This window comes from Mercenaria mercenaria, chromosome 15 (genome assembly GCF_021730395.1).
Source record: "Mercenaria mercenaria strain notata chromosome 15, MADL_Memer_1, whole genome shotgun sequence".
Taxonomy (NCBI): Eukaryota; Metazoa; Mollusca; class Bivalvia; order Venerida; family Veneridae; genus Mercenaria; species Mercenaria mercenaria.
Window position 1 is genome coordinate 47,149,880 of NC_069375.1, and position 20,132 is coordinate 47,170,011.

General features: G+C 34.5%; 1 protein-coding gene across 1 annotated transcript; it reads right to left on the reverse strand.

Annotated features, from left to right (window-relative positions):
• Nucleotides 1-15,880: 15,880 nt before the first annotated feature.
• Nucleotides 15,881-20,132, reverse strand: LOC123558204 (uncharacterized). The gene has a single exon (XM_053525188.1). The coding sequence runs from the start codon at nt 20,115-20,117 to the stop codon at nt 18,795-18,797; it is 1,323 nt and encodes a 440-aa protein (XP_053381163.1). The 5' UTR covers nt 20,118-20,132; the 3' UTR covers nt 15,881-18,794.

Consider the following 20,132-nt stretch of genomic DNA (forward strand, 5'->3'; position numbering starts at 1 on the left):
AGATGAAAGAAAACTAATCAAAATTAAACTTACTGTAATGCTCTGTACATGCCTCTTGCCCAGTTTGGGGATTTTTTGCGAGTTTTCTCTAAAATATGTTTAATGCTTGTTTAAGTTTTGTTAATGCTTTCATTTTACAAAATGCTACTTCTAGTGGCATTTTAGAATGTTTAGATACCGAAGTAAGATGTTACAAAACTACATATATTTCTGACGCTAAAATGTTTTCGGCACGTAAATGCATTTTTGCTTGCTATAAAATATTTGCCTATTTACGGCTTCTTTTTGAACATATTTAGATACATGCGATATTACTTCATTCCAAAGGCTTATATATAGTCTAATTACATTATTTTAAGTTTTTATTTCATTAAAACTATGGACTTTCATGAACAGACTCTATTAAACCTAGTCTGCTTATGTTTTACTTAATATGTTTTGTTTACTTCTAAAGGATGTTTTTTATAGATTTATTATATAATTTCATTTATTTTTGTTATGTCTTATTCCGTGTTTTCGAATGTCTTATACAGATTTCATTCAAAATGCCTCATATTATTAAACATAGGTTTTATCTGTAGCCATGTCGTATAGGTCACTTACTACTTGTAATTGAAATTAAGCCAGTTAAAGTACAAACAGATAGAGATTCGAAAACACGGAGTATTAAAATTTCTATAATTAATGTACATGAAAATCACGATGTGACGTTTTTGCAATTTCATTAAACAAAGCATTTTTAATTACACCAAATTTACAGATATCGAATGTCAATCTTTCCCAAATGAATACTACTTAAGCGACTGATTCAAACCTTTTTGACAAAAAAAAAATTCTGAAAGTACTCCGAAAGTGATTATTGGTGCAAACTTATCAACATAAGCCTTTTGCAAGATATTATTTAAAATACTCAAAAATAGTGAGAAGGTAGTAAACCGTTGCAACGCTTTTTAAATAATGCATAGAATTTACATTCATCTTGCTTTTTTACTAGCATCTAGCTTTTTCACCCACATTTTTCGTTGTGATTTATACATTCTATGTCCGAAACGTGGTGAAAATGAACATGTTTAACAAATTCACCCAAACTGTGGACGAGTACCTTTAATCTTTAATTATTTACTATTCTCGTGAAATTGATTTTTTTAACTTTACTAATTTAGTGCTGCCGAATGCAAAAAAAAAAAACAACAAAAAAAAAAAAAAACAGCTAGATATAGTCAACAGTCAACACTCTGGAGAACGGAATTTATTCACAACACAAAACAAAAATTTAGGAATAAACTTCTATACAATAGTAGCTATAACAATACAGCCAGTATTTAGCAGAAAACATTTTGAAGAATAACATTACATTTACTATACAAATTACAATGTGGTGAAATAGACGTATTATTCTACACTTACTTCCTCTTCCAGGGTCCTGGATGTTGAGGTGCACCATAGCATCCTGGGAAGCCGATACATGCTTTTTACATTTATGCATCCTCTTTTCTTATTCAGTCTTGGCGATTTGGCGGTCGTATTGGCTCGATATGATAAATCGGCTAGTCATGCCGAGCCCTAGGAAATCTCACTTTAATTACGCTTAAATATTCTTGTTCTTCATTTCAAAATGCATCTATGTGTTTTCATTTCTTCATAGCATTTTTTTCTGTTTTTTCTTTTGGCAAATTTTGTTATGCAAAATGTAATGTCTGTCTTTCTATTGTCATTTTTTACTGCGTTCAGCAAACTTCATAGTACGTTCACAGAGTTATTGAAAACTTCATTGTAATATGTATTCAATTTCCATTTCCTAGAAGACGGTGGCTTAGGGTAACTTTATTGGGTAAAGTAGCAATTCCTTGAATCCTCTTATTGCATTTTTGCAATACAGCTGGTGATATAAATAAGATTGCAAAACACCTGGCCGAGTATATCACTACTGTATCCCTAACATATATGAGCTGGATATCCGTTTTGTTTACATGTTCTCTTGTTGGACTCCGCGACGGGTGTGGGCTGCGGGTGATGAATCTAAATCATTTAAATATGGAAAATATAAATAAAAATAAACGACCGCATATAGAACCAGACTCTAACGGCACGGAAGGTGAGAATTTGTCTCACCGATCATTCACCTGAAACATTACTTACCCTAGATTTCTGCCGATCCAGTCCACCGACGAAACATTCAAAATGAGAAGTATCTCTCGTTTTGTGGTTGAGTAAAGACACGAGAGTGTCCCTGGTTCTCCAAAATCAGTCATGAAACTGCGTACAGAGGAAAAATGCTCGTGGAGGTAAAAAAGCAGCTTACGCACAGCATCTACTTGGCATAACATCATTTCTAATATCCCATGTAAGTGTATTGCATACCATTCTCTGAACTGAAGAGGGGTCATTCATTGTCCCGATCTTGCTGGGGTATCGGAGATGGAAGAAATTACTGCGCAACATATCACTGCTTCTAGACGCATTTAAAGAAATTTAGGCAAGGGAATCCACACAAACACTTTCATTTTTACATTTTGCATTCTGTTTCACCCTTCTTTTATAAACGTTGGCTATCTGCGTACTACTTACATTCAAAATCCTCTTCAATGTTATAATTGTTTTAAGTTTGGGCATGACGAAAAGACCTGGAAAGCTAACCACATTTGCCTAATGTGCTCTCGTGAGCATGACATCTGCAGTCGTTCTTTGTGATGTGTGAATTGAGACTGCAGGACATGCAATATCGAAAAGGATGTTCTCAATGTCAAATTCACACAAGGCAGAGGATTTCATGAAGCTAGACAAATTGACAATGCTAAATTCATATCTCCATCACTGACAGCGACCTATTCTTCAATTACAAAATCTAACACAAACAAATCAATACAGTGTATTGATGCGTCTACGCAAACGGATTCTGTGTCTGTCACAGACGTATTAAAAGAGAAACGGGTTGCAGCAAAGCCTGCTTATGCTCAGACACCTCTAACTCAAAAGGCAGCTGCTAAACCAACATTGCCACCGGTTGTACAAAATGTACCCAAGTATTCAAGTACGCCGTCATCAACACAAAAAGTTATGTCAAATATTTTTTGATAATATTCTTTCTACTATACCACATAATTATACCTGAAAGCCAATTGTTTGAAATCACTGAATCTTTTAAAGGTAATTTCAAATACTGATTGGGGAGCCGATCGCAAGGTTTTATTTAAGACATTATAGAGATTTGATTAGATCCAGCCTAGATAACGGTTGTGTTTTTTATAGTTCAGCAAAAAATCTTATTTACAAATGTTAGATACCATCCATAAACAAGGTCTTCATATTTCTCTAGGCGCATTTAGAACATCGCCTGTTGAAAGCTTGTACATGTATGTCGGAGCAAGCGAACCCTCTCTCTACACACGACGTGAAAAACTGCCATTGCAATATGCTTTGCGGGTGGCAGCAAGCAAATCCGATCCTGCTTATAAAATCAATTTTACTTCGATTCATATGAGAGAAAACTTCTATGAAGGCAACTGACCTTGAATTTGATGTTATAAAAGAAAATTTAGTTCCGGATACACCACCATGGACCCATAATTGTCCCACAGTTCTTTTTGATACGAAGCATGCCTTTAAAAAGTCTGAAACAAACCCTGACTAGGATCATTTCCCAATTTACACAGACGGTTTGAAAGATGATTTAAATGTTGGCTGTGCTGCAGTCAGCCACATTCATCAATCAAAATTACGTTTGCCAAGTAACGCCACAATATTTAAGCCGAGGCAAAAGCTATTGATTTGGCCCTAAATTTTATTTTAAAATATTATGAAAAACAGTTTATTATCTTTTCCGACTCACTTTCAGTTTTACAATCAATATAAAACAGATATATGAAAAATCCTTTCATTCAAAATATTCTTCTCATGCTTCATGAATTATCTTTTAAGAAGTCCATCATATTTTGCTGGATTTCTAGTCATGCTGGTATTGGAAACGAGTATGCTGATACCGCAGCAAAGAAATCCCTTTCATTACCACAATCAAATTCGTTACCATATAACGATTTTAGGCCAAATACAAATACGTTTTAACTAAATGGCAATCATCATGGGACAATGCTTCGTTCAATAAACTTCATGATATTAAACCTACTTTAGGTGAATGACGCCAATAGAACAGATCTGTTCGCAGGGAGGAATAGATCATACCCGTTTGACACATTCTTATCTTCTAAACACTGAAGATCAACATGAATGTGTACCATGTCAAACGCCGCTTTCTATTAAACATATTTTAATCGTCTGTGCGGAATTCGCTCTTCAGTGCAATACATACTATGATGTTCAATAGTTAAAAGAGTTATTTGAGCAAATTTCTGTCGACACAATTTGATAATTTTTTGGAACAGATGTGCATATACGTTTTTACTTGCATGTTTTGAGATATGCTTTACAATTAACTTTACCAATTTAACTTTTTTTGTGTCGGTTCGCCGCAAAACCCAACTCATTTGTTCATTATTATTTTACTGCACAATAATTTGTTTTCAAATAAAATCCTTAATAAAACAAAATTGTTAAATTAAACTTTTTGCAGACTATATACAGAAAGAAAAAGTACACTGAAACTCTTTGACTACTCACATCAAATAACTCATAACTTAGTTGGAGGAGCGGAGACTCGAAACATGTTATGGTCAGCACAGCCACGATCTATATCGAAAACAGCCACGAAGAAAGCATATATAATGAACATTTTTTTTATTTAATAGAGTCTACAAAAACATGGAATAATGTATAATTATTTGTAGATCATGTGCGAATTTGGCAATGTCAGCTACCGTCGTTAGAATAAATATACAAACACAGTTTGCTTATACAGTAATGTTAACATTATTACAAAGCATTTGTTAAAGAAAATGATCAGATTATGCATTTAAATGTCATGAAATATATAGAACTTAATACCATCTTGTCTATCCTCACATTAACAAATCTCCATTGCACAAAACAGTAAATAATATCATGTATTGTACTGCAGTAATACTGCTAACACTTGCAACTAACATCTTTACGCTTTTCCAAATATGCAAAATACTTCGGCATTTCCCAATTATGCCGACATAATACTTTAAACCACCCTACGTCGAATACCAGAACTTATAGGACGGATTCCATCCAACCTACGTCGATTATCAGAACTTATACGACGGCCACTACCCACCATACGTCGACTACCAGAACTTGTACGACGGCCACCACCCACCCTACGTCGACTACCAGAACTTGTTCGACGGCTACCACCCATCATACGTCGACTACCAGAACTTGTACGACGGCCACCACCCACCCTACGTTGACTACCAGAACTTGTACGACGGCTACCACCCACCCTACGTCGACTACCAGAACTTTTACGACGGCCACCATCCACCCTACGTCGACTACAAGAACTTATACGACGGCCCCCATCCACCCTACATCGAATACCAGAACTTATACGACGGCCTCCATCCACCTTACGTCGAATATCAGAAACTGAACGACCAAATCTTCCTCCGCTACTTAGTCTTGGTGTAAAAAGTTTCTCAGCATCTGCCAAAGAATTAGCCTCCGCGGTAGCTTTAGCTTGTGCAGTAACACCTCCTAATGGGTGATTATTTTTCAAAAGCTGCTGAGCTGTTGCACCTTTACTCTTTAATTTGGCAAGCACAGACTGTGTAATCTGACTCCCGTTAACAAATCCTCCAGCAGAAATAGCTTTCTTTACTTCAGTTTTAACATCTGCAGAAAATTTCTTTAATGAAAGTTCTTCTTTAGCTCCCGCTATTATAGCGCTATCGAGAAACTGATGAACTGACAGAGGAATGTTTTGTCCACCGGTCAGGTAAGCCAACGCCATAAAGAAATATGTGTGAGGAACGACGGATGGTTCACATTCCACTGTGTACAACGTAATCCCTCTTTTCGCTAATTTACGTGCTATATCAATTAGAACATGACCTCTGGGACAACCGCTCGGAAATGAGTCACCTGATGAAACAAGAACATGTTTTGGAGCATCCGCTACAAGAAAGCTTATTTTTGCTGCATTTGGTCTCCACCTTAAAGAAGTTGCTTGATACATAGCGTCGGCATCGGCTTCTGTCCTCTTTGGAAACCGTGGAAATGATTTTAACATCTTAGAGGTCCGCTCTGCCAGCGATTTTGGGCCAATAATTCGAGCAACAGAGATGCATATAACATTAACAAACAAGAATAAAATAGTTAATTTTAAACCTGCCATGATTGTTCGATTTTAATTCTGCATTAAACAAGTTCGATATATATACACTGTACTTCGCCGATGACGTAATTTCTCTGTCCTGGATGTGTCTTTTTTGAAACGTAAGCATATTGTTTTCTCTAACGAACGTGCCCATATCCAGGATCTTACTGATAAGGTTATGATATATATATTACTTGTTTCCTGTCAGCTTGTTTGTCTGAAATGCGACATGTCCGCCTTTGGAACAAACTCAATGGCATTTGATAATGCATTCTATAAAAAGAATATAAATGAAACATTCGGAACATTAGATATCATATCATTGAGGAAAAGCAAAATTCCTTTCATAAAATACATCCGATTTTTGCTTTAAGAAGATATAGAAGTATATGCGTGGTAAACCTGTTATACAAATGTTTATTTAATTGTTTAAAAATCATAGGCAGTCAAATATATCGTCCTTCAAAATAATGTTTTTTCCTTTCTTTTTTCTCTTTTAATTAAAATTTTAACATGGAAATTGAATAAAAGATTTAAGATAACATACTGTGAACCAATTAATCTTTTAATGTCATGAAACTTTTGTTCAAGCAGATTCAAACACTTCGGAAAAAATATTTTGGTAATACCAGAAAATAAAAGTATACACAACTGTTTCAAAAATAATATTTATTCTTAATGCACGCACCAAAACTTAAATGTCTACTATGAGAAATGTATACGTTTGTGTGTTCTCATTTCAAAGGCAATGCAAATAGACGTTAAGAAGAAAGAATGTGTAGACGATAAAGAAAAAAATACACAAAAAAAAAAACATTTTCTGACAGGACTGGAAAACGAATTATATTAAATTAAACATACAGAAAATTGAATATCATTAAGACCCTGGCATTAAGTACCGTAACAGTGTAGAAAGAAAATTTGAAAATGATGATAAATACTGTTGAAACTTGTTATCTCGAGGTTATCGAGCGATCTATTTCGAGATAACCGAAATTCGAATTAAAATGATATTTTTTCACGTGTTTTCTGGACGGGCATTATTATTACTTCTTTTTTTTTTTGATATCCGGAATATTGACATATGCGAGTTGTAGATACCGAGTTTTAACTGTCCATTAAAATACGTAGAAAATAAGAACTTTTTACAGATTTTTCAATGCATAAGAACTCATGAGGCGGATGAATGAAACCAACATGACAATGCAAATACAATAATATTGTGTGTACATGACAGAAAAATGAATTGTACTATAGTATGTTTATTATCGAGTTGCATTTTACTTTGAGTTTTCCAATTTCCTTCATTGATATTTTTATTAAAAGAAAAAATGTTATATTATTTGTATAAATATAATCTGAAAAGGAGATCCCTCGGAAGCACCTAGAACAATGCAAACAGTGAAAATTGCAGACTAGGCTTGATTGAGTCTGTTCATGAGCAGTAATGGAAAATATAACAATAACAATATTTCAATATTTGTACATTCAATAATGTACTAACTTAAAGTTAAATATTGAAGACTGCTTTCAAATTGCAATAACCTTATTGTAATTAAATATCTAACGGTACATCATAATACACTTCTTGGAAAATTACTTAAAATAAGAAAATTCTACAGTAACTGAAAAGAATTTTCTTGGTTTTGTAAGTGTTTGCAGTACTTGCATCGTCATTAGATATCAAAAACTTCATTTTCAACTGTACCGTACTATTTAGTTTTCTAAATAACCTGCATTTTTTACTGCACTTTCAATATGTCATGTTATTTCTTGTGCCAATGATTTACGGAAACAAATTTGATTTTGAAAAATTGGGCGGATAAATGTTTTTATTATAGAAAATACATTAGATATCAAGAAGAGCAATTCACAATCATTAGGTTTATATCATAATGTGACAAGAACCAAACAATTCTTGTTTACTTTAGAGTTAAAATTTGTTAAACATAAACATTAGCATCCATCTCAATTAGCCTTGATTATCTGATATTAACAAATAATTAAAGCAGACGGTGTGGTTAAAACAGGATTTTCCGTTACGTTTCATCATAAAGCACCCTATAACGTGTAATATATTCTCTTTAATCTAAATTTCCTGGTTATGACTTAAATGTTGATCTCACAGCAATAAAACGGTAAATAAAGTTGAAATATTGTTAAAGTTAGTTTTAGAAACAATGGTGCCAAACTCCAAGTTTCCTGATTATTAGTACAGTTTTAATCACATAGCACTGTCTAAAACTAAAAATCAGATGACGAAGACTTTAACCATTTTAGGCCATATAGATAAAGCGAAAACCCGGCTAGGAGAGCGATAGGTTGTAATCACTCAGCTACCATATGTACAGCTCCTATTTAAATAGTTAATGATTAGTTTTGTTAAAACGATTCAATATTTTCTGTAGAATTGGCATTTACCAACACTGAGAGGTTATAAATGATTAGTTTTGTTAGGACTTTCAATCCCAGATTATCTGTAGAATTGTCATTTGCCAACACTGAGAGATTATAAATGATTAGTTTTGTTAGGACTTTCAATGACAGATTTTCTGTAGAATTGCCGTTTGCCAACACTGAGAGGTGATAAATGATTAGTTTTGTTAGGACTTTCAATTCCAGATTTTCTGTAGAATTGTCATTTGCCAACACTGAGAGGTTATAAATGATTAGTTTTGTTAGGACTTTCAATTCCAGATTTTCTGTAGAATTGTCATTTGCCAACACTGAGAGGTTATAAATGATTAGTTTTGTTAGGACTTTCAATTCCAGATTTTCTGTTTAATTGTCGTTTGCCAACACTGAGAGGTTATAAATGATTAATTTTGTTTGGACTTTCAATTCCAGATTTTCTGTAGAAATGTCGTTTGCCAACACTGAGAGATTATAAATGATCAGTTTTGTTAAGACTTTTAATTCAAGCTTTTTAGGAATCGTTATATATTAATACCGAGAGATAATACGTGTTAGGACTTTCAATTTTCTGTAGAATTTTCATCTTCCAACACCGAAATATTATAAGGATTTTACATGCTCGCCAGTGTCAGACGAGGTTTTCCGTACCCGAGGGACAGTGTGGAATGAAAAAAAAAACAACAACAAAAAAAAAAAAAAGAAAGAAAAAAAAAACTTTCCCTATAAAGATTGGAATATCTATCCATGGCGCGTTCGCGGACAAATGTATACTGTCTCCGCTAGGAAGGCAAAAATATACGTGATTAGGATATAGTTTAATTAGACTTACAATTCCAGGTTTTCTTTAGAATTGTCATGTACCAACATCGAGAGATTATACCTAATTAGTTTCATTAGGACTTTCAATTCCAGGTTTTCTGTAGCATTGTCATTTTCCAACACCTGGAGGTTATACGTTTTTAGTTTTATAAAGACTTCCTATTCCAGGATTTCAATAAAACACCGAGTAATTATACGTGATTAGTTTTCTTAGGACTTTCAATTTCAGGTTTTCTATATAGTTGTCATTTTCCAACACCGAGAGAATATACGTGATTAGATTTATTAGGATTTTCAATTCTAGGTTTTCTGTAGACTTGTCATTTACCAAAGCCGGAAAATTAATCAAACTTTCAATTTTATCATTATCTTTTGAAAATAAGTAAAACACAGATTGACAAAAAAGAAATTAGGACGCCTCATCGTTAATACTGTTTACCCTCGTTGTATCTAGTACAAAGCAGTACCTTTGGTTTCAACAATGAAACTTTTAATTCATTCTTATATGCAATATTATGTTGATGTTCATTCAAACACGGCAGTAATGACTTTATGTCGACATTATCTGGAGTCGTGCAGATGCCAAGAAATAGTACTACCGTATTTGATTTACTATTTCACAATCGAAATAATAAACACAGCTATTATTCCACAAGACGTGTGACGTCTTCGCTGTGAATACATATAATTAAAACATGCACTTGTACGCGTCACGTCGATCTACTTTTTTGAGATAATTGCGACAAGAAAATTCATATAGCTTTCCTACTTTAATCATTTACACATAAAAATATTTGAGTCAAAAATATATGATTAAAAGCAGGCCCACTTTAATTCTTTTAACACTCTAAAGCGGCATACACAACGTAAATAATTCACTCGGATTAACCCTCATGAAGTTATTGACACATTCATATAATCTCATGTACCTGCGTGAAAGAATTTGTTGTCTGAGTTAGTTTCACATGTAGAAGTTTAACGCCTTGATAACAGTCACTTATTAATACTTAACGATATTGTTCTTCTGAATAAAGATACTTGATTTTAAGCAGTTTTACATCTTTTTAGTTGTTTTGAAAACAAGTATCATTGAAAACAAGTATCATTAGACACAAACACTTTCTTATCTAACAAATAATATGCACAGTCGTTTCTCGTTCACCCTGAAAATTCACAGTACAATAAAAACATGTAACACATATATTCTTGAAAGTGTAAAACACATTTTATGCATGAAACAAACAATGGGGCTCTGCTGCTAAGTGCTTAATATTGCCGATTTCGAATAAGGGGTTCGAAACCTCAATTGGGAAGTTGAACTCGTCGTGTAAGAAATCTATCCAGCTTGCATAGAAAGATTGGTGGCTCTACCTAGGAGCCTTACTGTTGTAAAATTGATCAGAGGAGCATTTGGGTTCTTCTTAAAACATCAAAAGGTGGAAAGCCATCATATATGACCTTTATTGTGTCAGTGTGACTCAGACTTAGTACCCAACAAAAACAAACGCAAATTAAACAAACAAAATGCGTCTTCACTAATATCGTAATAATAGGCGAAATACTTAACAAATAATAGCCTATGTTAAATTGTATCATACAATCATAAACAGAAAAAGTGAGTCTACCCAAGTAACATAGATAAAAGGTAGAAAAAATAGCTTTACCAAACTAACATCTTTAAAATATAAATTTTCAATAAAAAGTCTTAGCTCCCACCACCAAAGGATGGGAACTTATATATATGGTATATTTTTCGCATAAGAACGATCGGGTTATTCTACGATAAATTATACTTTGGAACTTATTATTTCGATTCTAACACGAGTAGTAGTAGTATCAACAGTGTTAGAAAAAAACTTAGAGCCCATATGAGTTTGAGATACCAGTCTATAAGGCCGATGCATACCTCATGTATTTTACATGTCTCTTTACGCATTATGTGTCTTGTTTGGTTGGCTAATGAATGAAGTGAATTAAGTTAAATTGAAAAGATATTATTACTTTTTTAATATGGCTAACAATGCTTTAATCATCACAACGATGTTCTGTTGACGTCACGTCAACGTGATATTTAGCGCCATGTACGCATCAAGAAATAGTGCTTTCTAATTTCATGAAATACTTTACTTAATGACATGTTTTAAACGAAATGTCACATTGCACAAATGTTTTGATTAATTTATACACATACTGAATTAGTTATTCGCTTTGCTGAATAATTCGCAATCATTTTCGCTCGAACTGAATTCTGCCGCAAGACGTATTACCGTTTCCGGTCCTAGCGTGTTTTAACAAATACCTACTAATGGCGCCATGCTTACGCGAAGAAATAGTTCCATCATATCTGATATAAATTTTACAATAAAAAACATATTGGAATCGAAATAATTTATAGCAAAATGGCTTCATCACTATTTATACACTTGGGCGGTTATACGTCGTCTGCAATGATTTTACTCGGGTTGCGCCCTAGTGAAATTATTACGTCCGATATATAACCACCAATCGTGTATAAATAGTGATAAAGCACTGTTTTATTATAAATTATTTCTTAATTATCACACGTTTGACGCCGCGGCAGTGTAATAAAGCCATTACTTAAAAATGATAGTACTTTAGTGTAATTAAGAAATAATAAGTTCCCAAACGTGCTTTATCGTAGAATAACCCGAGTTTTGAGTTCTTATGCGTAAAAATATATCACGAAGGCCGCAAGCCTGAGTGGTATATTTTTCCGCATAAGAACGATCGGGTTATTCTACGATAAATTAGACTTTGGAACTTATTATTTCGATTCTAACACGAGTAGTAGTAGTATCAACTGTGTTAGAAAAAAATGGTAACTACTTTTTACGACCGTGCTACGCACCTGGATCAGATGACGTCATTGAACGCGAGTGGTTTATTGCAGAATAACCCGAGATTGATTTCGCTCTACATGTATGTAGGTTATTTGCTGGTCGTCATAGAATAAAGTTTTGACGTCGACGTCGTTTATGGTATAGGAGACGTTGATTAAACTGACTTGTTTACATAGTAAAAGAAAGTAGTTTTTTTATGTTTTGACAGGAAAAGCTAACATGTGATAAAGAGAATATTACATTTGTGAATTTTTACATTGAATTTATTGAACTCGTTCGATAAATTCAATATGAAAAGACACTCATGTAATTATAATATCCTCTATTGCTTACATGAGTTGGAGGCAAACCTGGACAATGCAATTATTATTTAACTGCATTTGAAATGTTAAGACTAGCAAAACACTAGCTAACAAAAAATATGCTGTGATGGATACATAAGAAACATTGTTTTCGGATTAATTTGATAAAATAATAAAATTGCGGCTCTGCTATAGTATCATTAAATTAACAAAACAGATTGTCTTTTGTTATTGTATTATTTTTTAAACCCAGTTGACCAAAATGCAAACGCCAAATGCCTGTTTGCCTACTTACAGTTATTTTAGGTTTGATAAGATTTTACTTATCAAACAAAAATAGCAAAGACACAAATGAAATATTAATGGGGATATTTTGAAAAATTTCACCCAAATGTGGATGAGTAGCGTTAATCTTTAGATATTTACTATCTTCGTCAAATTGATTCACTTAACTTTACTAATTTAAAACATACAAATAAATTAAGAGTTTCATTCATAATTAGATGTCATGCAGTTACAGTTGATTGTCCAGCAGTTTTAGTGGACGTACACAATTAAAATGTGTTTGATGCACTTCATATATGTACAAGTTCGTACATGTACAAGCTATAGGTACATACATGAAGTGTGTACTTTTTGAGCACTTGCATAGTGCTATTATTACACATAAACACATTTACTTTGTACTTACATAAAATACAGAACGTGTAATACTATATCTCTTTACATATGAAATGTGCGTCTAGTTAAGCTTTAAATGCAACATTAATGACCAAACTTGATGGAATAAAAAAAAAAGACATAAATAACCACTGGGTCTGGCTTATCATCAGCAGTGTGAAACTGTCATATACAATGAAATGCATCATAAAGTTATCTAAGTCTTATGAAAGTCTTATGAAAATGGGACTTATTCTATTTATTTACCTTTTGTAACACGTTTACTTTAAACACTCAGTCACGCAATCAGCCACAATACTCTATTTAACACTGTACCTGCAGTTAATTTATTACACTTGTAAGTGACAAAAATTACAACGGTCATTAAAACACATGTTTTATAGGATAAAAAGGTCCGATCATAATTACCTGCTTTAATAGTTTCTCTTACTTTACAACAAGATTACATGGAGCAGATGTTAATTTTATTTCACCCCACCCCTCATCCGACCCATCCTGCACTGCAAAGAAGTTTGAGGACAATGTGTAACCAAGTTTGCTGCTTGAGAGCAAGAAGAACGCCAGGGATTCACAACAACAGTAAGTTTATGTAAAATCTGTTTACAAGTCTGTAATCCTAACTTAAGCAGGAGAGTTTTCACTGGAAACAAAATGTATAAATGAAATAATTATGCTGGTTACGTTAAGCAGCAGCAGATATCGGCACAGAATAATTATAAAGCCCCAATAACTTATGAAACTCTCAGTAAGCTTTAACGCCGAGGCCCGATTTGTTCATTTTCCCATGTAGGGGCAGTTTTTACCAGTAATGCAGATTAAAGACAGACCATTGTCCTTGCATTGCGGAACATTGTCAGAAAAATAGCTATGACAATACAGCCAGATATATTCAACAGAAAGCATTCTGAAGAATTATGGTATATTTACTATACAAAATGAAAATGTGGTAAAATAAACCTATTATTCTATGTATACTTTCTGTTTGTACAACGTGACGGACCAATATAATTATATACTTGTTTTACTAAAAGACTCATCGAATGATCATGCGTCAAAATCTATCGGCGTATGTACAGATATATGTTGAATGGCTTAATAGTATGATACTAGTAGCAAGTCTGCGCTATTAACAAAGCGTAAGTGCTCTTTCGGCAATTTATTTCAGTCTCATTAACCTGGGAATGTTTCAACAGCATAACCAGAGCGAGTTACATCAATCGTGACTTAGTTCTTGAAAGGATACATGTTTCATAACAATATATCGGGGGCACACTAGGTCCACCGTGTCCAATCGTTACTTGGAAAAACCGGATCAGTAACGCATGATCTCGGATCAAATGGAGCGGTTTTGGTAAGAAAAATGTCTTTTCAAGGTATTTAGAAATTATTGTCCGAGACGGCATATAGCGCAAGATGTGCTCTGAACATAATGGAATACCCGTTGTTATTTATTTTCCAGCAAATCTAATCACTTTTATCAAATACTTCGGAAAACCGTGCGAAAGTAGCAGGTAAACAATGCCATGACTTAGAAACTGTGTTATTTCCAGTACGTTCTCTGATAAACGCACAATAATACAAACTCTGTGTGGTCACTTATATGTTCATGCAACACGTTAGTGCTACAAAAGATTAATTAAATTATGTGGAAGGCTATAACTGAACTGATCAGTAACGCAGAGGTCAAGGGTTCAGCGGATGCAAAACGCAGTAACGCAAGAGCTCCGGATTCATTCTGTGTCCGTTGTCATCACATTCCAAGGGAAACGTACCTTTATTCATTTGATTTATCTATCAGAAACTGTCTTCTTTTTCATACTTATTTATTCTTCTGATGAAACCCCGTATACAACTACTGATTCAAGGGCAGGAATTCGTTTGCATTGAGGTCAAAATGTTTGCGACAGAAAAAGGCATGCAACTCTAAATCCTCTTGTCTATACTTTCTATATGAAGTAAAAAAATCAACATATGTTGTACTACAGACAGGCCCATTTTAAATTATAAGTACGATGGCGAGAAAACTACAGTCCCATTTTAAATTATAAGTACGATGGCGAGAATACTACAGTGTAATTTTATTTCTCACTTTAGTACTCTATTAATGCGTTTCTACCAAAATGTCAAAAACTTTCGCAAAGAACACGCACATATTCAACTTGTCCCCAGTTACGTGGCTTTTCTCAGATGGTTCTCACTGTTGTGATTTTACCTCCTTTAGACTAGCATGTAATTTCCCTTTTTTCAGTCTAAAAGTAAGGCAAAAGCCTTTGTGTCCCTGACGACAATCACAGACTTTCCGCTACAAACTTAACTTCATTCAGTAGTAAAAATCGACAGTATCTAAACTGAAGAATTACGGAATTAGCAATTTTTTAGCAGAAATAATTCAATTTGTCTAAAATACAAATTATCATACCACTGCTTTGCAAGTTATTCTCTCTAAATCACTGTCTGTAAACATTTTAGAGGTGACTAGAAAAAAGAGTTAATGATACCCCATGGCAGCGCTATAATTACCAAAACTATAGGAGTTCTAAATGTTAGCAAAGACAGAGGGTGAGTCGTTGCATTTTTCTTTTATTGTTATATCTTCATGTGCTAAATATGCTATAAAACATATCAACAAAATCAAACCTGAAAAGACATATAAACGAAATTCGCCAGTGTAATACATGTAATAAATCATTCTACTGTGCTGGCGAACTGATATGTAAACCTTGATGGAACAGGGAACCTAATGGAATGACCACCGTGTGGAACACATTTTTATTACAACCAGTTTATTTGTATATCAGTGCTGATTTCATGTTATTAGGTAATTTGGAAAAGTCCTGTTTGTTCTTACTTCATCTATTCAATTTTCATATACTTCAATTAAGTAGCAACATAATAGTGACATGACTCTTACCAGAGTGAAGCATTAAACATGTTTTTGACATTGACGTCTTTGAGTTGCCGTTACTAATCACTGCTTTAATAGATAAATAAAGCGAATAAAGATATATTTTTCTTGTAAATTGATGAAAACGAACACAAAAGAAAACTCAGAAACTCCTATTTTACTGCATTTAGCAGTCGCTAATCCTGTGTCTCCTGCGTTTAAAAGCCGTGAGATGTGTTACAAATTGCATTACCTCTCATGAACAGAGTCAGTCAAACGGAGTCTGCTATTATTCTGCTTGGTTGCATTCTATGCTTCCAAAAGATCTTTTTACAGATTTTATTAAAACAACAACAATCAGTATAAATGTTATTGCAGGCATCGGACAAATTATTTTTTCCGACGTATATTTCATTGTATGCTTCACCTTTCATTTGTATTTAAACAAAAGAGCTACATAAAAGAAAATATTCTCAAAATGTTTAATTTGAACTTTATTTGTTAATTACAAATAGCATATATACACTAAAACGCCTTAAAATATGTCTTTCACATAACTCTTAACAGATCGAGTTTGAAACATATATTTTCTTTGCATTTTGAGGACTAAGCTTTACTTGATTAAAATTCATAAAGAAACGTTTATTCACGTGACAGTACTTAATAGACACCCTTGGGGAAACTAGAACTGTCACAGGAGTGACTTATAGGGATTGTTAGGAATTTTTATTTTCAGTGCGTTGTCTAACTTATTGAAAATAGGGTAAGTGCAAGGTTGGCATACCCTAAACGCGTTTAAACCCCCAGTTTCCTTTATTTAGGTTACTGACCGTTCCAAGGCTGTGCCCCTATTTTCAACAGGTTGTTTTTTCTGTCTTGTATTGTGTGTTGCTTATGTTTTCTTGTTTGTTGTAAGTGATTTTCCTCCGCCCCACTACCCCTTTTGCCCTCTTCTTTCCCTTACATTTACGCTACTTTTTGCATCCCCTCCCCTTTACTTTAAGTATGGTTTCGTGGTCCCCTTAGGTTTGGCAGCTGAATCCCTAGACGGTCCTTGACTGTTTTTTTCCTACCTGTGTGGGTGCGTTTGTATGCTTGTGAGTCTATAAAGGTGCCCTACTGTTTTCTTATGTGTTGCTTGTTCGTTTTTCTATGTTATTCAGTTGATCGTCGTTGTGTGTTTATATTTGGTACATGAGTGTACGTTGTAGTGCGACATGACATTCCCTTTGTATATTCGTCCTTGTTCAACTTGCCCCTTCGGATTCCTCCCTCACCTCGACCCCATTTCGCCCCTTACTATTTCTTCCCCCTTTATCAATATTTAGTTTAAATTAATATGTACCTGTTGGATGTTAGAAGCAATCCGTCTGAACTATTTTTCCATTATAGCTTTTTCTTTGGTTGTGGGCCTACTATGTAAATGCGTGGCTCTGGTGCTGTGTTTTGGTGTTCTGTGCTTCCGAAAAATCTATCCTTACCTATTATCTTTTATACCCACACCATACGGTCTTGTCACAGAAGAATGGCATCAACCATAATCTTGAAATTTAGAATAATATAAAACGAAAAAAAAACTTAATACTTGAAAAAAATATGAGCCCAGGATGAGGGATGAGGTAAATATAACAATCTCTAATATAAGAGATACACTAAAATTGAATACAAAATAATGTCTTCCAGACACATGTTACCACAGAAAAAATGTCTTTACTTTTTACATAGGACAAATTGTAAAAAAAGTTAGAAAAATACCTAAAATATTGAAAATCTAAAATAGAATTTCTAAAAAGAGATAATTCTTGGAGTTTTAGGGGTAGAAATTCAGTACAAAAGTTTACTTCCCTTTGGCTCTAAGCCAATTAGAATGATATATAGTGAAAATTCATCAAAGTTAACATTATATTCTACGTACAAGTGGGCATTACTCATGAAACATTGGCGTCAGAGTTATGCACCTTGTGTCATATGAGGTGGGTGATGAGGTGAAACATCTGTTTTAAGTTCCATTTAGCAATAACTGAGATATAGTGAAAATGCATCAAAATTAACCTTAAATTCTAAGTAAAAGGGGGCATAATTCACGAAATATTTGTGTCAGAGTTGTACACTTTGTGTTACATGATGTGGGTGATAAGGTTGAACATCTATTTTAAGTTTCAATCAAATCCATTTAGTAATAACTGAGATATAGTAAAAATGAAACCATGAAATAGTGTAAAACTTCGTGAGATATCATGTGCGATGTCTGCAATGTCATCTTCCATCGTTGAAATATATTCAGTCAGAATATGCTAATGAAGCCTTATACTTTTCTGCTTAAATAATATCTACATTGCCACAAAACCATTGATGCAGAAATCGTTCAGATTACGCATTTCAATGCTATAAAATATATACAGTAAATTACCTTCTTGACTCTCTTCACATTAACATTTCAATGCACAAAACAATATATAATATCACGTATTTTACTTCAGTAATACTGGCAGCTAGTATCTTCTTATTGCGCTTTTCCCATTATGCTTGAAACAACAAGTCTGTCTAAAATGTCTTGAATGTATTTACAGTGTTAGCACACAAAACAATATAAATTACACAGACATTTTTGCGGCTTCTAGTTTCACTAGACGGCTTATTTGGTCAAGGCTTACGGCTTTTTCAACCGCTGCGAAAGATTCACCTGCTCCTGATGTACTTGAACCTGAGGAACCGACAGCTGTTGCCATTCTAGCTGCAGGAATATCCATTTTTTCACCAACACTACTTCGAATACCAGAGCTTATACGACTGCCTCCACCAATCGTAGGTCGAATACCAGAGCTTATAGGACGACCACCAGGACTTCCTCCACTTCTCGGTCTTGGTGTAAAAATTTTCTTTGCATCTGCCAAAGTTGTAGCCCCTGCAATAGCTTTAGCTTGTGCAGTTGCACCTTCTAATGGTTTATTGTTTTTCAAAAGCTGTTTCGCTGTCGCACCTTCACTCTTCAATTTGGCAAACACAGACTGTGCAATCTGCCTTTCGTTAACAACTCTGCCAGCAGAAACAGCTTTCTTTACTTCCGTTTTAACATCTGCAGAAAATTTCTTTAATGAAAGTTCTTCTTTAGCTCCCGCTATTATAGCGTCAGTGAGAACACGGGGAACTGACAGAGGAATGTATTGTCCACCGGTCAAGTAAGCCAACGCCATAAAGAAATCTGTGTATGGAACGACGGATGGTTCACATCCCACTGTGTACAAAGTAATTCCTCTCCTCGCTAATGTGCGTGCAATATCAATTGGATCATGATTGCTAGGGCACCCGCTCGGGAATGAGTCCCCTGATGAAACAAGACCATGGGGTGGAGCGTCCGTTACAAGAACGCTTATTTTTGCCGCATTTGGTCTCCAACTTAAAGTAGTTGCTTGAAACATAGCGTCAGCGACGGCTTCTGGCCCGTCTCCTCCCCCTTGTGCCCGTGCTGCATTAAGCCATGATTTCATTGTCGACACAGAGCTTGTGAAGTGGTGAGTGCGAGTTACAAAAAACCTATCTTGTGGTGGATGGTCCCTGTATTCAATTAGAGCGATCCGTAGATTAGTGCTCGAGCTAGCAGCAATTGCGTCGACAAGATCCTTAATATGTTGTCGAACGTTGCTTATGTATGAAGACATACTTCCGGTTGTGTCCATGATAAATGCCAGATCCAGTTCGCTTCTCTGTGACACAGGAGGGTATGTTGGCTTAGGTGGCTTTATCGTAAAGTGCGGTGGATCAATTGGAAACCATGGTCTGTCTGGTATCCCCTCCGGAATCCGTATTAATATCTCAGATGTCCGCTCTGCCAGCGATTTTCGGCCAATTACTCGAGCAACAGCGAAGCAGATAACATTAACAAACAAAAACAAAACAGTTAATTTTAAACCAGCCATGATGCTTCGATTTTA

Bases quoted from the DNA above. Each gene is read 5' to 3' on its own strand.
- LOC123558204 (XM_053525188.1), bottom strand. From the start codon at position 20,117: ATGGCTGGTTTAAAATTAACTGTTTTGTTTTTGTTTGTTAATGTTATC.